The following is an 18,244-nucleotide window of genomic DNA, read 5'->3' as shown; positions in this document are numbered from 1 at the left end:
CTTTGAATTATAAGGAGTGTGTATTGGCGTTGTGTTTGGTTATTTACTCCGTATTAGCGTAAGTCTGTTTAAGGTGTTTTCATATACAAACGAGTTGCTGAACCTATTCTTCCTAGTACATCCTTTTTTTTTTCTTATTGCTAATATGGTTAATGGCCTTAGGAGTGGGAGAAAACTCAATGACCCACAATGTCCCACGCCACTGCTTCCTACTAATGTGGCTGTAATGTCCACACCGAGGCTGATGCAGTGTTGCCATCTATACCGTTAGGTGAGGTGGAGGGAGAATCCCAGAGTAAAGAGAAAAGTCTGCCTATGGATGATAGGGAGGGGGTCCTGAATGAAATGGGAATTGTCCCAAAAAAATGGATAACCGCTATGATCCATGCACCAAAATCCAGCTATGATTCATGCTTACCTATAACGAAATTTGCAGTAAAGGACTTGAATGATATTTTGTATTCAGATATATCATTTGAGGCCCAAGACGTGGAATCCCATGGGCAGCCTTTAAATGCTATGCCTGATATAGCAAATAAGTCCCTGATGGATGATACTATAGACTGCTCTATGAAGGGACCTACAATAGAAGCTGAACTGGGGAAGAGAGGACGGCTGTCTCTCGGTCCCTCGACACCAGCAAATCATTGTACTGTTGGTCATGAAGATGTATTCATGCTTACCAACCCCCCATTTAGAAAACCTAAGGCATACTTGCACTATCTGAAGTTACAGGAAACTGATACGACAGCTGAATAATGGAAGTTGGATCCCCCTCCTGATTATATGGTAGAAAAACTGACGATGAGCTCACCCAAGATGTCTTGGCCCCAAGCGCTCATTGATGCTCGAATGAACCTTGATATTCAAGAGTTTCATTCAAGTATAAACGATAAAGACAAGGAGTTGTCACCACCTGTTGAAAAAAACAGACATATTGGAGGGACCATCTCTGACTACTGATTTTCCAGTAATAGCGAGAATCTTAGACCTATTAGATAAAGGTCACGAACGCTCACACTAAGAGATAGGCACCTTGAGGGCAGTAATCGGAGAACTTGTGAATAAAACGAATCTGCTTGAAGGGCTACTTTTTACATGCAATGCTGTGGCTGCCTTATCCGCGAAGCCCAAAAAAGACAAAGTCACGGTTGTTATTTCCACCCAAGTATTACCTAGATCGTGGTGCATGGCCACTATTATACCTATTTATAAGAAGGGGCTTATAAATGATCCCAACAACTTTAGACCGATAGCCCTGACAGATGCCTCTTCCAAAGTTTGTTGCCATCTTATCTTGGATGGGTTCTTAGAATATATGCATGTTAATGCTACGCTTTCTAAAAATCCAACAGGTTTTCACTGTTCCATGGGTTGCTCCCTTAATGCCACCTTAGTATCCCACATTCAATGGAATACCAAACACAACCATACAGGTCCTGTGTATATGGCTGCTCTCCATTTGAGTGCAGGTTTGGACTCTGTTGTGAGAGAAATATTGTGGGAAAAAATGTTGCATATGGGCTTTCTGGTTTATTTGGTGTTGCTTATTGCTCTCTTACATACATCGACTTTCTATAGAGTAAGACTAAATAGGCTAGGCGCTCGCACAGATTTAATACCGACTGCAATTGGGCTTAAACAAGGCTGCACCCTTGCAGCGGTATTATTTAACTTATAAATCTGTGAAATTGAAAACTGTTGGGCAGATGCAATTACTTTCCCTGTTAAACTGGGCCAGATTAAACTCAATTATGTAGGATTTGCTGATGACCTATTATTGTTTGACAAGAACCCTTACGGGCTCCAGAATAAGTTGAATTCTTTTTCACAATTTGCGGCTGCCCATAACTTAAATAGGTGAATCAGCTCAAGTCAAACATAATTGTTTTTGCGGATGGAAAAAAAAAGACATGCCGATTTACTTGGACTATGGATGGGATTTCCATCGAAAAGGTAAAATCCATTAAATATCTTGGTTATATCCTGTCTGATTTGTATTCCTTGTATTGGTGGAAGAATAAATTGCATGAAAAAGCCAGGCCCTTGATATCACAGATGAGAATGATTATGAGGAAATATTGTTGCTTTTCCCTATTACCTGTCTTACAATTCTACTTGTTGAAAGTTGAACCATTTATTCTTTATTTCCTTGACATGTGTGTTTATGAAATATCAGATGTGCTTGATTCTTTACAGGGTTGTATATGGAAACAAGTGCTGGGATTGGCATTATCAATTCCTAATGATATTGTTCGACACGAGCTGGGGCTTCTTCCTTTATCTGTAAAATGGCATTGGAGGATGCTTGGTAACTGTGGTAAGATTCTAAATCCCCCATCAAATTCCCTATATGAAGACCTGAATAAACAGCTATCTGTAGGGTATCCACCTTCATTAAAAGCCTTCACCGAAAAAATGAATTCCATCTTGGCCCTTACGGCTATTTCTAGGGAAGATATAATCTTGAAGTTACCAAGCTGTAAAAGGAAAATGCGAATCTATTATTGGTGTTGTCAATCTGATCGTATTGGCTTGTACAACTTGTATTATGAATATGCCTTGGTTCAAAGGAAATGGGGAACTTGTCCTAGTTACCTTATACCCCTCTTTTTTGGGACGTAATCTTGATCTTCGCTTTAGGTTGAACCAATTCCATACATATGAAAGGTTGGCCCAATGGGGAAGATGCAATGAATTATTCCAATCAAGTGTCTGTAGATTTTGTGAAAATGAAAATGCGATTGAATCCCTCCAACATTTGGTTATTTTCTGCGAATATTTTGAGTCCTTAAGACATTATATTTTTGGGACTTATCTTAATTCGTACTCTTTAATGTCAAGAATGACTCTATGGTCGCGGTGCATGTGGAGCAATAGCACTAAGATGACTATTAAATTGACTATGCTGCTGGGTGTACTAGATATTAAATTAAAGGAAATCAACTCTTTATGTTAAGAGGTTACATTAGAAAAAAAATGAATATAACCTGGAATTAGGGTTGATCATGTCTAAATTGACAATAATTTGTATGACTTTAGAATATGATTGTTTTTAATGATGTATTTATCATTTTATTATACTATCTATGAAATGAATTTTGTTGATATTCGCTGTATTGTGATTTAAATGTTGTGTAGTTATACAATATGTTATTTCCTTTTTCAAAATGTAAAGGTTTGTAATTTTACCAAACACAATTAAAAAAAAGAAATAGGCCCCACCAGGCTCAGCTGCCTCACCAAATGCACACTGATCCCCTCACCTCCAAACTCCCTTCCTCCCCACCACCATCAGACACACGTATCTACGCCTACGTTCCACCACTATCAACTTTCCTAACTGTGGCACCGCACCACCCCCCAGGTTCCCTCCTGCACCACACAAGCATATTCCACCCTCTGCAGTCCACACCGAACACAGCCTCAGCAACTCTCACATCAGCCCTCCCACCCCGCCTCCTTTAAAATGCATCTTGATTAACGCTAGATCCATCCTGGCTCATGCTCCTGAAATACACATCCTACTCACTATGAATGGTCTAGACATCCTTGCCATATCAAACCTGGCTTCATGCAGCATCTGGCTCTGCCTTAACTATCGCCACCCCTCCAGGATATACTATTCTGTGCAGTGACAGAACTACAGTATAGGGGGCAGGGTAGCACTGATCCATAGAGAGACCCTCCCAGTAGGGCATTTAACACCAGTCCCCCCACCTAATTCCAACCTCCTATCAGCTAAACTCCCTCTATCCCCAACTGCCACCATCACCTTACACCTCATCTATCGACCCCCAGGTCATACCCTCTCCTTCGAAGAGGACCTGTTGTGACTCCTCACTACCGACTTGAAGCCTAACTCTAGATTTAAACTTGTAGGCGGTCTCAACCTAGGCTTAAATGATACGGCAGACAAAGACGCTATCTGTCTAGCCAATGCTCTAAACGCCCTTGATTTCTCTCAGCACATTCTAGCACCCTCTCACATCTTAGAGCGCACAGTAGACTGGCTTGCAGACATAGAATGTGGCACCTCGATCCTATCCAACACACCTTGCCCATAGTCAGACCGTCATATTATTTTCTTTTCCCTTCCTACTGCTAAACATCCCACTAGAGCCACTGTAGCCTTGCCCCCGTCTTATTGCGCTGCACCCGCAATCTCACGAAAGACCGCCTTTTCCTTCTGCTTGCAGACTACCGTCATGCATCAGACTTCATGACCAACCCCACCATTTTTGTGGACAACTACAATGATATTGTTTCCCAAGCTGTAAACACACTCGCCCCTCTGAAACAGCATAAGGCCAAATCCACCACACACAAAAAGTCGTGGTATACCCGTGACCTTCAAGCCATTCAAACTAGAAAACGAGCTGCTGAGGCAGAATGGCGAAAGTCCACTCGAACGCCAACACACTTCACCAACATTGCTCAAGAATACAAGCAGGCCATACGCAATGCCAAAGCCCCTATCTACAACACCAGAATTGCCAACGCAAAATCTTACACATGTGAGCTCTTTGCCATCTTGCACAAGCTAGAGCCTACCTCCAGATCCAAGACTATCTGGAACAAAATCACATCCTTGGCCTCCGCCAGTCAGGCTTCCGCCCAGGACATGGCACTGAATCTACCTTGCTGGACCTAACAAACCAACTCAATGACAGAGACTCGGGCAAACTGTCCTGTCTACTTATAATAGACATATCTGCTGCCTTTGATGTCGTCGACCACCAAGTCCTCTGCCACCATCCTATACTGGTGCCAACTTCACCCCCGAGGCAACTAGAGGACTGCCTCCTTCCTCGCAGACAGGACAACTCGAGTTTTCACTGGTGAATCCGCAGCCCCTCCAACTCCAGTCTCCTGCGGTGCCCCACAAGGTTGCTGCATCTCCCCCCACACTTTATAACATCTATACGAGACCTCTCTTTGATCACCTGGATGCCCTTGGAACTACATACACAAACTACACCAACAACACACAAATCCTCCTGCCCCTCATGGGCGACTTCCTCCAGGACACCACCACACTCAACTCCATCTAGGAGATTATCCAGGATTGGAGGGCATCACTTCTGCTCAGCGTAAATGATAAAAGAACTGAAATCCTGCTCGTCTGCACCCAAACCCTACTCAACAAGCTTGACACATCCTAACGATTCTTTGTGATAGACAGGATTACAATTCCGTTTTCACCGGCAGTAAAAACACTGGGAGTCTACCTTGACGCCACCCTTGACATGATATGACAAATAAGTGCCATTGCCTCCTCCGCCGGCCACACTATGAACCTCATAAATGCTAGCAGACCCTCAGAAAGGAAGTTAAGCAAGCTGCAGGTTATCCAGAATAACTCCCCCCACTTTGCCCTCTGTCTTTCTAAACGTGGCCATATCACAGCAGCCACAAGAAAGGCTCACTGGCTCCCAATTCGTGAACGCATCAAATTCGAAATTCTTTCCATCATTCGCCACAGCCTTGAGGCTCCAGCTTCCCAGTCATGGCCCCCACGCTCTGGAACTCCATGTCGCTCACCCTGCGTTCGGAACCATCTTACTGTGAGAAAACGTTTTAAAACTTGGCTCTTTGTCTAATCGGACAAACTTGTTTTACCAGCCTTTGCTTATTCTGGCCCTGCTCTGGTCCGCAACCAACGCCCAAGTGCCCATGGGTTTAGTGCCCTTTGCAAATTCAAAAATAAATAATGAAGGCATGCTTGTTTTGTAAAGTGGCAGTGTGTGTAGGGCACACTTCAAGTGAACACATGTACTTTTTGCCTTTGATGGCCAGGAGATTATGGGGCGCAGGCAGACATTTTAATTAGGGTGCGGGTGGTCTTTTTAAGAACCCTCTGAGACGCAGTGAAATGCCTTCGCCCTGCTCAGCCTAGAGGTTTGTGGGCTAACTGGAGCACCTTGAGTGCAGGAGGACTGGAGCGGCTTGATTCATCAGAGTCAGCAGATTTAAGGTAGTGATGTTGGAGGTGACTGCCCATCTAGGTGGGATGGAGTTCTGCTGTGTATGTGCTCGTGCGTGCTTGTAAGTCCCTGTCTGCCTGTGCACATGTGTGGTGGCAAGGGCAGTCCTAATTAAATTCATGTTCAACTCTCCATGTCCAGACTAGTGTGTGTGTTTGTGTATGTGTGTGTGTCAGTGCAGTTCCATGTAGGTGTGTGTTTGGGGGGCGTTTTCTCTTGTGCACTCTGATGGTGCTGTGCCTACAAAGTGTAAGATCGTTTGGGCTCTCTTCAGGATAACCATGCTGTGCCGGAGTTGGGTTTGTGAACAATAGTATTGTTGTAGAGAATGGAGGAGGGTAGCTGGGGGTATGCTCTACTAGTTGAACGGTGCCAAGTGCACTGGAATGCGGTAGGAAGTCAGTGGAGTGGCCTTGTTTTGTAGGCTCAGTGCTGTGCAGTGTTAGAGGGCATACATGCACCTATAATTACTTGTGTTCCATGGAAACTTGGGTGGTGTAGTACCTACCTTGATGCAGGAGGTCATAGACATATAACTTGAGGGTTTTGGAACACATGTTTCTATGGAGTACTATGGAGGCAGTTTTGATTAAAGTTAATGGCCGCCAAGATAGTGTTTCAGAAATATGTGAAACCTACAACCAACTAGCCATATGGAGGTGTAATGTGCTGTGCCCCTTCACAATGTTGATAATGTAGATGTGCACGGTATGCCTCTGAGGCCCTCCTGAATGTATGTGATTTGGGTTGTGTTTTCTGCTGCAATACTGTTCTTGGTCACCATGGCCACATAGGGATGTAACTGCTGTAATGGTGTTGTGGCTTAGGTTAATGCCATGGTCCTTCCTTCAGTGTCTAGAAGAACAAGTTACTTCTTACCTGGTAACGTTCTTTCGATGGGATTTTCCTCCGACGTATTCCTTATCTTAGATAATTCGTCTCCAGCTTGCTGGCCTCGGAAATTTTCTGTAGAGGGCGTTGCGCGTCGACGTCCGCCGAGTTGGTGTCCCTCGACAGCCACCGTATCGACGCCGACGTCACCATGCCCATAAATAGCCAAGTGCGGCATCCGTTGCTCAGTTCCGTTTTGTAGCATAAGATAAGTCTTGTATGAATTGGCTATTGACCTTGAAGGAGCGTGAGCTGCAACCACAAGGGAAGTATTACTGTGGGGATGGATGGGAGGGGCGATAAGGAATACGTCGGAGGAACATCCCATCGAAAGAACGTTACCAGGTAAGAAGTAACTTGTTCTTCGAAGGGATTGTGTCCTCCGACGTATTCCTTATCTTAGATAGACTCCCATAGCAGTGGCATGTAATTGGAGGTGGGAGTAATAATGTCATGTATCCCTTTTAGGAATTAACCGAATGTAATACGGCTTTGCCAAATCTGGTCTCTTGACTAGCGGAGGAATCCAGGTTGTAAAATCTTGTGAATGTATGTGCGGACGACCATGTGGCAGCCGCACATATGTCTCGGACCGGTTCCCCTCTTTGGAGGGCCGAAGAGGCTGCGATACCCCTGGTTGAATGAGCCCTAAGATTATGGGGGGGCTCTTTCCCTGCCAGTTTATAACATTCCAGAATGGCCAAAATAATCCACCTGGAAATGGTCTGTTTTGTTATGGGTAGTCCCAACTTGTGACCTGAGTAGCCTACAAACAGTTGGTCAGCTTGCCTAATCTTAGCCAGTCTGCTGATGTAAAAGCTTAGAGCTCGCCTTGGGTCCAGCCTATGTAGCCTTTCTTCCTCTTTCCCCGGATGGGGAGGAGGGTAGAACAAATGTAAGGTAATTTTCTGAGTGATGTGAAATTCAGAAACCACCTTTGGGAGGAAATTAGGCTTCACCTGTAGGACAACTTTGTCCTTATGGAAAATTGTATGGGGGGGTTTACAAAATAGAGCTTGTAATTCGCTCACCCTCCTAGCAGATGTTAGTGCTACTAATAGGACAGTTTTAAGAGTGAGAAATCTCAGCGAACAAGAGTGGAGTGGTTTGAAGGGAGTACCCATTAGGAAATTTACGCCGAAAGCAACACCTCCATGACGTCAACAGGAAGGTCCCAATCCTTGCACCTCAACCTTTCAGAAACCAAGCGTGAAGGTTGAGGGTTGTTATGTCTGGATGGAGAACCTGACCTCCCTTCTGCGAGAGAAGATTCTCTTTGAGTGGAAGACGGATTGGAGGGCAGATGGACATATCCAGAAGGTCCGGGTACCGCATGCTCCTGGCCCAGTCTGGGGCAATTAGCATCATGGTTTTCCGGAATCTTCTCAACCTCCTGATCATTTGAGTAATAACAGGGACTGGTGGAAAAGCGTAAAGGAGTAGAAACTCCCAGTCCACTACGAACGCGTCCCCTAGAGCTCCTCTCGGGGGAAATTCCCTTGAACAGAACAGATCGCACTTCCTGTTGGTGCTGGTGGCGAACAGATCCACCTGAGGGGTTCCCCAAAGGGCGAAGATCTCTTGAAGGACTTCCTGAGCTAGCTCCCACTCGTGGGACACTGTGCTCTGCCTGCTCAGAGCGTCCGCTGTCAAGTTCTTCTCTCCGGTTAGGTGGACTGCCGATAGAGAGATTCCTTCCTGAACTGCCCAAAACCAGAGCTGCATTGCCTCTCTGCACAGTGGCACTGACCCTACGCCTCCTCTTTTGTTGAGGTAGTGCATGGCCACCGTGTTGTCTGTCATTATCAGGACATTTCTCCCCTGTACTGATGGCAGGAAAGCTTTCAGCGCTAGCCTGATCGCTCTCAGCTCTAATTGGTTGATGTGTAGTCTGGACTCCGATGGAGACCAACGACCTCTGATGGTCAAGTCGTTGGCATGGGCTCCCCACCCCGTGAGTGAGGCGTCTGTGACTACTGTTATCTGCGCCCATGGTTGCCAAAACAGTTCCCCATTCAAGAAGTTCTCTGGATAGGCCCACCATTGAAGGTCGTGGGCTACCTTCTCCGGAATCCAGAGGAGATCTGTCATTCTTCCTGAGTATTGTGACCACTGGGTTCTTAGTGCCCACTGGAGAGATCTCATTCTCAGGCGAGCCTCTGGCACAAGGAAAATGCAGGATGCCATTAGGCCTAGCAATCTCAAAAAGTCGAAGGCTGGGAGATGTTGGGCATTTTGAAACTTGTTGACCATCTGCAGAATATCCAGAGCCCTCACCTCTGGTGGCGAGGCTTTTCCCAGGGAAGTGTCCAGGACCGCTCCGATGAACTGGAGTCTCTGTGATGGTATCATCTGTGACTTCTTTAAATTGAGGGAGAAGCCCAGTTTGTGAAGGAAGTGGCAGACATAATCTAGCTGGATCTGACCTTGTTCTGAAGATACAGCTCTGATCAGCCAATCGTCCAGGTAGGGGTAGACGTGGATCCCTTCCCTCCTTAGACTTGCAGCCACTACCGACATTAGCTTGGTGAAGACCCTCAGGGCGGAGGTCAGCCCAAATGGCAGAACTCGAAATTGATAATGAGAGCTGCCAATTGCGAATCTCAGGTATCTCCTGTGTTTGAGATGGATTGGCACATGGAAATAAGCATCCTGGAGGTCCAGAGATACCAGCCAGTCCTGGATCTGGAGGGCCTGAATGATCTGAGAGAGAGTTACCATCTTGAACTTGTCCTTCCTGAGGAACTTGTTCAATTCTCGTAAATCCAAGATGGGTCTCAGTCCTCCGTCCTTCTTTGGTATGAGAAAGTAGGGGGAGTGCCAGCCCTTGTTCCTCTCCGCTACAGGTACCGGTTCTATGGCACCTTTCTCTAGCAGGTCTACAATTTCCTGCAAGAGGAGCGGATCTGGAACTTTTAGAGAGCTGTGCCCCGGTGGATGACTCTGAGGGATGCGTAGAAAGGGTAGGCAGTAACCTTGGGCAACTGTCTCCAATGCCCAAGCATCTGACGTAATAGCCTGCCATTCCGTCAGATGGTGAGTTAACCTGCCCCCTACAGGTGTTTTGTGTGGAAAGACCTCAGAGTGCTTTGGGGGCGGCTGATGCAGATGCCGAGGGTAAAGAGGCACCTGCTGCTGCTGCGGCCTTAGTACTTTTGACCCGTCCACCTCGGGTGGATCTCCTCTGGCCTCTTTGAGCCAGCTGTCCTCTGCCTTTCCCGAATGCGGAATAATAGCGAAAGGACTTTCCTCTCCCAGAGGTTCCTGAGGGGCGAAAAGGAATTTGGCGGATTGCAGCTCCTAAAGATTTTGCTGCTGCTTTAGATGTTTGCAACTTTTCCAGACTGTCATCAGCCTTTTTACCAAAGAAAGAAGAGCCGTCAAAGGGCATATTCAAAAGTCTGGCCTGTACATCTGGAGCAAAGCCAGACTTTCGTAACCATGCATGCCTGCGGATTGTAGTACTTGCCACCATGGCCCTGCAGATACTGTCAGCGGAATCGATGCCAGTTTGAAGAGATTCGCACATGGCATCTTTGCCATCTTTAATGATGTTAAGGAAGGCTTCCCTTTCATCTCCTTCCGGTATGCAGTCAGCCGCTGATGAAGCACACTCCCACAGTGTGTGACTGAACCTGGCGAGCGTACCAGTGGCGTTGATGGACTTCAACGCCATACTACAAGCAGAAAATACTTTTTTTGCCATAGAATCGTACCTTTTCTCATATCTGTCCTGTGGGACAGTAGGATAAGCGGATCTGCTGCTTGATGAAGTTGCCGCTTGAACCACCAGGCTCTCTGGAGTCGGGTGTTTTGATAAATATTCAGGGTCAGCCGCAGCTACCCTATACTTGGCTGACGATTTTTTATTGACTGCAGGGATAACCTCAAGAGTTTCCCAATTTGATGAAATCTTCCTTTGTAAAGCTGTGTGGATAGGGACCACAGGATCCTCCTGTGGACCTTTATCTAGTATGTCTGTAAGGTCATCCTGTTGAAAAACAGGTGAAGGCGCAGACCAACCCATGAATTCAATAATTCTTGCCATCAGGGTTCTATAGGGGGTTTCGGCATGTTCCCCTAGGTCTGGTTTGACAAATTCCACTTCTGGGGAAGTGTCCAACCCACTTGCCTCATGTAATGATTCCTGTAGGTCTTTCAACCTTCTTTCTTCAGAGGTAAAATCCTCTGAAACAGGTGGTGTGGTCCTCTGCAACCCGAAGGGTCTTTCTTGATCAGAATCCTCCCTTCTTCATAGATTGAAGATAATCTGGGGTACTCTGACCTCGGAAATGGTGTAAAACCCATTTCTAAAGCAGAAGGAGCCAAACTTGTCATTATTGGCCGAGAAAAAGTCGATGTCGTCGACGCCGATGTAAAAGGCTTTGAAGGCGCCGAGAAAGGTGTCGAGAAAACTGGAAGAGGCCTGTAGGAACTCGAGAGGATTGGGATCCTGCTCGAGGATATCAACGACGTTCTCAGCGTCGTGCTGGAGGCTCTGGGTATAACCGTTAGCTGTGAAGTAGCCGTGGTTTTTTCTTTTATCGGCGTCGACGATGGCGTCGATTCGATCGACCGATGCGTTGAAGAACCCTTCGATAACGGCGTTGATGGCGCCGATCCATGAGTCGCAGGGACTTTTGACGACGGCGTCGAAGATGATGCCTTCCTACCCGATGGCCCGTCGCGCTCTCGGGTGGACTCTTTCGCCGGGTGCACCGACTCGCGGCGTTTCGATTTTTTGGGTTTTTCACCCAGGGTATCACCCTCAGCTGTCTTCAAGGGGGTCGAGGCCGCTTTCTCGAAGACGCTTAGCATCTTTTTCCTGAATTCCTCCCACTCAGCCTGAGAGCTGTGTTTTGTGGGACAGGAGACCCTTTCTGGGGAAACAGAAGATGACGAGGAAGGGGATCTTCGACGTCTCTTTTTTGAGTGTGTAGATCTCAACGAGTGGTGGGAGCTACTTCGAGACCTAGAATGGGAATGCTTTCGACAGCAGGAGACGAATGCCTCGACTCGGCCGAAGAAACTTTCGAGGAGGTTTTGACTGACTTACCTCTCTCGAGCTTCCCCTTGCGCTCCTTCAAGGCTTTCGCCGTCATGGACATGCAGTCCTCACACTCCGAACAATGGTGCTCGGCTCCCAAGCACCACAAACAGATCCTGTGTGGATCCATTAGCAACATTTTCTTTCCGCAGTCTCGACATTTTTTGAAGCCGGACCGCGGAGTCGTCGGTTCGGATGAGGAAGCCATCGAGTACGAGTTGGTTTTATCGAGGAAATATAAGAGGTTTATCCGACTGAACTGAGCAACGATATTCCGAGGCCCCACGAAGCGCGGAAAAACGGAACTGAGCAACGGACGCCGCGCGTGGCTATTTATGGGCATGGTGACGTCGGCACTGATACGGTGGCTGTCGAGGGACACCAACTCGGCAGACGTCGACGCGCAGCGCCCTCTACAGAGAAAACATTTCCGAGGCCAGCAAGCTGGAGACGAATTATCTAAGATAAGGAATACGTCGGAGGACACAATCCCTTCGAAATGCATTGCCGACAGCGCACTCATGTTACACATTACTTAAAGTGATGTTTGTGCATGCTCTACTCTTACTCCAGCTGATCTGGTGTTCACTGTCAGAGGTTGGGAGGGGAACATGTGCACTCTGTGAAAATGGAAAGTTGAGCGTGAAAGTGGAAGTCATGATGTCCTGTGGGGAGGGAGGCGATGGGATGTACCTGGTGCATTTTGTAGATGGTGCATATGATCTAATTGCACCTAATCTCCTGCTCAGTTGCCCGAGGAATCTGGCATCAAACATCACAGCAATACCTAACAAAAGTCACATCACTGCACACCCTGTCTTGATGTAAGTAAACCAAGCGTTACATTACTGAGGAAATATAGGGTGCAAGGGAGAATATCCAATCCTGGCACTAAGGTTGGTAATCAAATGTCAGCAAAAATGAAGTGTCCAGCGTCCCTCGCACACCAATATACTGTATGAACAGTCAATAATTGCCGAAATTAGTTCAGCATAAGTCAAAGCATGAAAATCAAATCATCACAGTAATAGTTTTTTAATTATGGACATACAACTAAAGAGAGCTTACCCTTTCTCAAGAGCAACAATCCCAAATGGGATCTGTAAAGCAACAGAAAGTATAAAGTAATTCCTTCAAAACTACAATTTCAGATTTCTTAAAGGACATATCAATCCATGCTAAGTGAAATATCCATGATTGTCACCAATGCAACAAAAGACAAAGGTGTGCAGGTGAAGATTAAATGCCCAAGGGAAATATAAGTAACTGGGTCAGGCCCTCCATATTTAAGCTAATTTAGTAAGGATTCCAAACCTCAGAGTGCTACATTCATGGAAACATTTTTGCGGCCACCCTATCCAAAGTGTCCATTATTTTGCATGGCATTTCCAGGACAAAAGACTTAAGGTGTGAATGTTCGCAGGCCTCCAAACATCCCAGGCATACTGGCCAAAAATGGTCTTAGATGTTCCTGCATCTGGGAATCCCAGGCAGGAGTGCCATGACCCTATATGAAAGATCAATGCTGCACGCAAAACACTCAAGAGAAATAATGCCTGACGGCAGGGCCTCGCTACTGAATGGTAGACAAATATTCCCTTTAAATGCGCCCTTGGGGTCCAGTGATGCTCAACACACTGAAAATGTAAGACTACAACCGGCCTTGTGGGCTCTTCACAGCCAGCAAAGCAAGATCATTCACCTGGTAAAAATAAGAAGTACATGGGTGAACTCTGCTGTTGTGCTCGTGAGTGTCTGTGTCTCTGTTGAGTCAGAAGGGTGGGGGGCTTATAGTCAACAAGGCCAAAGCCAAAAGAATAGATTAACAAATTAGGAAAAAGTGTACAAAATGGTGCATGACTGTAGCTCATGACTTTGAGCCTAATGGCGGTCAAGTCAGCTTCTCACCTGATATTTTCTGTGAGGAACAGTAGCAAGGTGTGTCTTGGTTGTTTCCACTTTCTCTGAAGGTGCACAGGAAGTGAATTTCAGCATGAGTGGGGGAAGTCCCATCCCCTCTCTGAAGCCAGAGGAGACCGATCCTAGTGTCCCTAAACCACAGGAAGCTCCTGTTTCAATCCAGAGTTGGCTGGAAATGGTGCCAGGGCTACGGTGTGGCAACTCCGGGTCATGATTTTGGCAAGTTCCTCTCATTGCGACGTGGCGTATAACCAGTAGGCATATTCTGTCGCTGGCAATCAAGTAAGAACACCCCCAAGTGCCACACTAAACTGTCTTTTTGCTCCGTGAGGGTACGAGTGCAATTTACAATAGCAACATTTTCTGCCACGGGAAAGCACTTCTATGTATGATCAGACCAGGGTTCTGGTAATTATTAACCAGACAGTGCAAAACCCTGGAGCACTTTCTTTGTTACTATTTGTATGCAAAAGTGTTTTATTGGGCAACATAGCTTTGAAATCAGTGAAGTCAGTAGCATAAAATATTCTGCTCAAATATATATTTACTAGGTATCAGGTAATGATGTCACCATGAAAAAAGTCGTCAGGTTGGCGACTTAAAAAAAAAATGCATTAATGATGCACCCTCCAGGCTATCAAACACTTTCCCCAAATATTCTAGGACTGGAGGCGATAATATATAATTATGCCCCTTCTAGAATATTTGGGGAAAGAATTTTGGTAGCCAGGAAAAAGTCGCCAGAACCTGAGACCTTTTTCACAGCGCCATTATTGCATGGAACCATTTACTCTGGGTTCAATGAGCATTTTGCACTGGTTCGGAATGACAGTCACATTGTTCAATTAATCCATATATGGCCCCCGACTGCATCTTCACTAGCTAGCTTGAGCCACGTGCGACCTTCCTGTGTGACCCTCGGAGACCCCGTACTCACGTCTCAATGAAGTCGGCCTCCAGCACGGATTGCACGGGCAGGTAGCCTCGTTGTGGATGCTTGCTGAAATATTGCTTAGAGCGAAATTTGTTTTTGAAGGTTGTAGCAAAGTCCCTCATGTTCTCGGATGACGTAGTCTGCAACCGGAAAGACAATATTGACCATGTAAGAAAGGATATTCCGGAATAGGTCACAGCTGAATAATAATAATATGGAAATGTAAATCAAATCCCTGTAAAAAAAAAAGCCTCAACAGTAAAGTTATTACCAAAGAGAAAAGGGAATTAGTTCAAAATGTCAGCAATAATGATGAAATATCAAAAGTACTGGTAAAAAGTGACTTTATATTCTGCTGAAAATGATAGTCAAAGTCTACACACAATATATGGTGAAACGTAGCTCTGTGATCAAGCTACATAAGTATACATTTGTGTACATAGTTTGGGTTACCATGGACTTCTTTGTTAAATCCCCTTTTTCAGCTGCTTTAATGTATGCTATTTGCGGTAGTTTAACGGTGCACACATCGCTTTGAGGAGCAGTGAATCCCTGCAAATAGATCAGGGAGTCAAAGAGCATTTACTGTGTGAAGAAGCAGAGGCTGGATCCAGAGATGGTGACCAAGAGTGTGGCGCAGGTGGGGCGAGGGAAAGGGGTACACGCATGGGCATAGAGAGAAAAGAGTCCAGGGGGCCAGTGAATGTCCCTTGATTCTCAAGTGGGGTGTGAGGGCAGGGTTATTAGGAGCAGGGACTCCGTCAGCTGGTGTGTCATGGGACATTTTCTGAACTTTAATTAGTGATTGTGTATTTCCTCTACCCAGAAAAAGATCTGGCACAATATTGGGAATGGTCATTTAGTTAGGTTGGTCTGGTATCAAAACCCTGCAGGTTTCAGATATATGTATCTGGGTTTGGTCTGAATGCATTTGGCTTCTGATAAGAACAGGCCATCACAGGAGGCCTCTCTGTTATCTGTATTTATTTTCTAGATAGGGAAAATAAAAGGGGAAAAATTAGATCTGGTGGAAAAGTAACGCCTCACATTTAAATAAGGAGAGACGATGGTTTAAATAAAAAGGTCGAGACGGATGCTTGTAGGCTGAATGCCCCAAAGCCCTTTCAGAACCACTCTGCGGAAATCTTCTTACCTTCACAGGGCCGCAAATGAGTGGTATCAAAGAATGAGTGGTACAGGCGGGAGTGAGTGTGGGCACCTGAAGTTAAAACCAGGGACACTACATAAGCAAACAGCAGTGGAGACAGGCAGAAGTCCCTCCTGAATGCTCATGGCACATTGTATGCTTAACAACTTTAACAGTGCTACTTTTGACTTTGTAGACTCGTGACATTATCAGATACGATTTAACAAGCACAACCTATTCCCCATGGCAGGAACATTTAATTTGGATACATTAAAAGCACTTCAATGACCCTTAGAGGAAGGGGAAAATAAGCTCCTGCCAGTGGAGGGGGCATTTGCCGACTTGGTTAGAAGAAACAACAGCTAGATAAAGAATACGGCCCATATTATGAGTTTGACGGTAGCCATGGAACTGTTAGCTCCATGGCTGCCACCAAACCGGGCTTGTTTACCAGGTTCCTGCAGTAAAGAATAACCAGGTCATTCCAACATTGGAGGACCCGGTAATTCCTCCTTGCAGGAACCATTCCCCATTCCCATTGAGCCCCCATAGGGCTCAATGGGAATGGGGAAGGAGGTAACAATGGGCAGATTACAACTGGCCCGTTGTTACCTCCTTCTTCCCCTCGCGGGACGCGGAAAGCACGCCTGGTTTTACCAGGCGTGCAATCCGGGTCCCGTGATGGGAAGCTTGTAATCGGCCCTGACGGAATGAAGGGGGCCGGTCCCGTACCGGCCCCCTTCATTCCGTCAGTGTCAGCCTCGTAATGAGGCCCTAAGATTAGGGTGGACAGAGAGAGGTTAATGACAGGTTGCAGGGACTGATACAATTCCAAAGGGCCAGGAGTTCATCAGAGAAATCAAAGCACCTGTGCCCTCAGACAGTGGAGGGAAAGACAGATACAGAACAGGATTATCAGGACAATGGCACTGCGGAAGACATTATAGACTTCTTTTTATCCATGTGCGTGCCGCAGCGAGAGCAATACAGTGGCAAGTGGGGCAAGGAGTGAAAGTGCCAGGAGCGGTCCAGCCTCCTGCTGCTGCCCCACCCAATCCGTCTGGACCCTCGGCACCTGTGCTGCTCAGACCAAGGAACACCTCCCTCTTATACACACCTTTGGGAGTGGAACCAAGCAAGATCATGTGTTCTTTTCCCTTTCTGTAATGGCTTGGCAGGTGAAGAACGATGGTCTGGAGCGTTGCCCAGAGCAATGCCAGAGGTTAAGATTAATTCAAAACCTTTCAGCCATCACCTCTTTCATTTTGCTTTAGCCATGCCGAGTGGGATGGAATGCCTAAACGTGGCTTCCAGGCATCATCAGAAGGGTTAGGAAAAAAACTAGCAAAACCTCCTAAAAAAAGGAATCTAAGCAGCTCCTTTTAGTAAACAAAGAATGCTGGGCTCTAAGAAGCAACTTATCTTCATGAAAAACTATAAACGGTTCTTCTGAACAAAGGGCTATAAGTTCCTCATCTCCATTCAGTTATGTCTCACTGCCTAAGAAATATGTGCGACACAATTCAATTTTAATATGGCAATAATCACGTGTTTGGTGGGCTTCAGCAGCCAGTAACGGCCCAGGGCCCAAGTTATAGGCCTGAGCGAAGCGAGATCCTTAACACTGAGCCCCAGTGCCATTACTGGGCTGGTGAAGTCCACCGAACCATAAATTAGGAGCGGCTAAAGAATGTTTTTGGGGAGGAAAACTGGTTGCCTGTATGGCAGGGTGCGTACTTGCCTAAAGATTTAATAAGTGTGATGGGAAAGAGGCTCAAATGCGTGTGTGTATCTGTACTATACATGTAACTGTCTTTTCCATAGTGGACAGTGATTCATTTTATTTTATTACGACTATTCATAAAATGATAAAAAAAGCTTCTGGATGCAGTGCCACACGGATAGAGATGGGAAATGTCGAAGGACGAATGTACAAAAACGAAGAGAAGGTACGGTAAACACAATATACACAGCATCACATAGCTCAGATTTAAGTCCAAAGGGGTTAAGGGCATGGCTCGGTGCCTTTAAAATCTGAGATGGTAGATGAGAGGAGGTAGGAACTGAGGGAAATAAGGAAGGTTCTTGACAAGCAATGCTGAATGTTTTGAGAAGACAATTACAATTGAACATCATAATACTGATCAATGAGCCTCATGCCGAGTTGGATGGTCTGGTAAAAATGTGCCGCTATCCGTGGATACCGGCACTTCACTAGACCGCCCGACTATGGGTTTGTCGCTGGGGAACCTAGGTTACAATAGGATGATATTGAAAAAAAAGCCTTTGAACTTTTTCATTGTTTTGCTTTTTTGAGA

At 46.0% G+C, this 18,244-nt stretch overlaps 1 protein-coding gene across 4 annotated transcripts in view; it reads right to left on the bottom strand.

Annotated features, from left to right (window-relative positions):
* Positions 1–18,244, bottom strand: part of DRP2 (dystrophin related protein 2) — a 1,496,582-nt gene that overhangs the window by 134,803 nt on the left and 1,343,535 nt on the right. For all 4 annotated transcript variants that reach the window (XM_069613022.1, XM_069613021.1, XM_069613023.1 and 1 more), the window contains one exon: positions 14,783–14,919. In XM_069613022.1, the coding sequence (XP_069469123.1) occupies positions 14,783–14,919 (137 nt within the window). The remainder of the gene's footprint in view (positions 1–14,782; positions 14,920–18,244) is intronic.

The sequence above is a fragment of the Ambystoma mexicanum genome, chromosome 5p (assembly GCF_040938575.1).
Source record: "Ambystoma mexicanum isolate Mex_15411 chromosome 5p, UKY_AmexF1_1, whole genome shotgun sequence".
Lineage (NCBI taxonomy): Eukaryota > Metazoa > Chordata > Amphibia > Caudata > Ambystomatidae > Ambystoma > Ambystoma mexicanum.
Note: the sequence above shows the minus strand (reverse complement) of the source record. Positions and strands in the feature narration are given on the sequence as shown.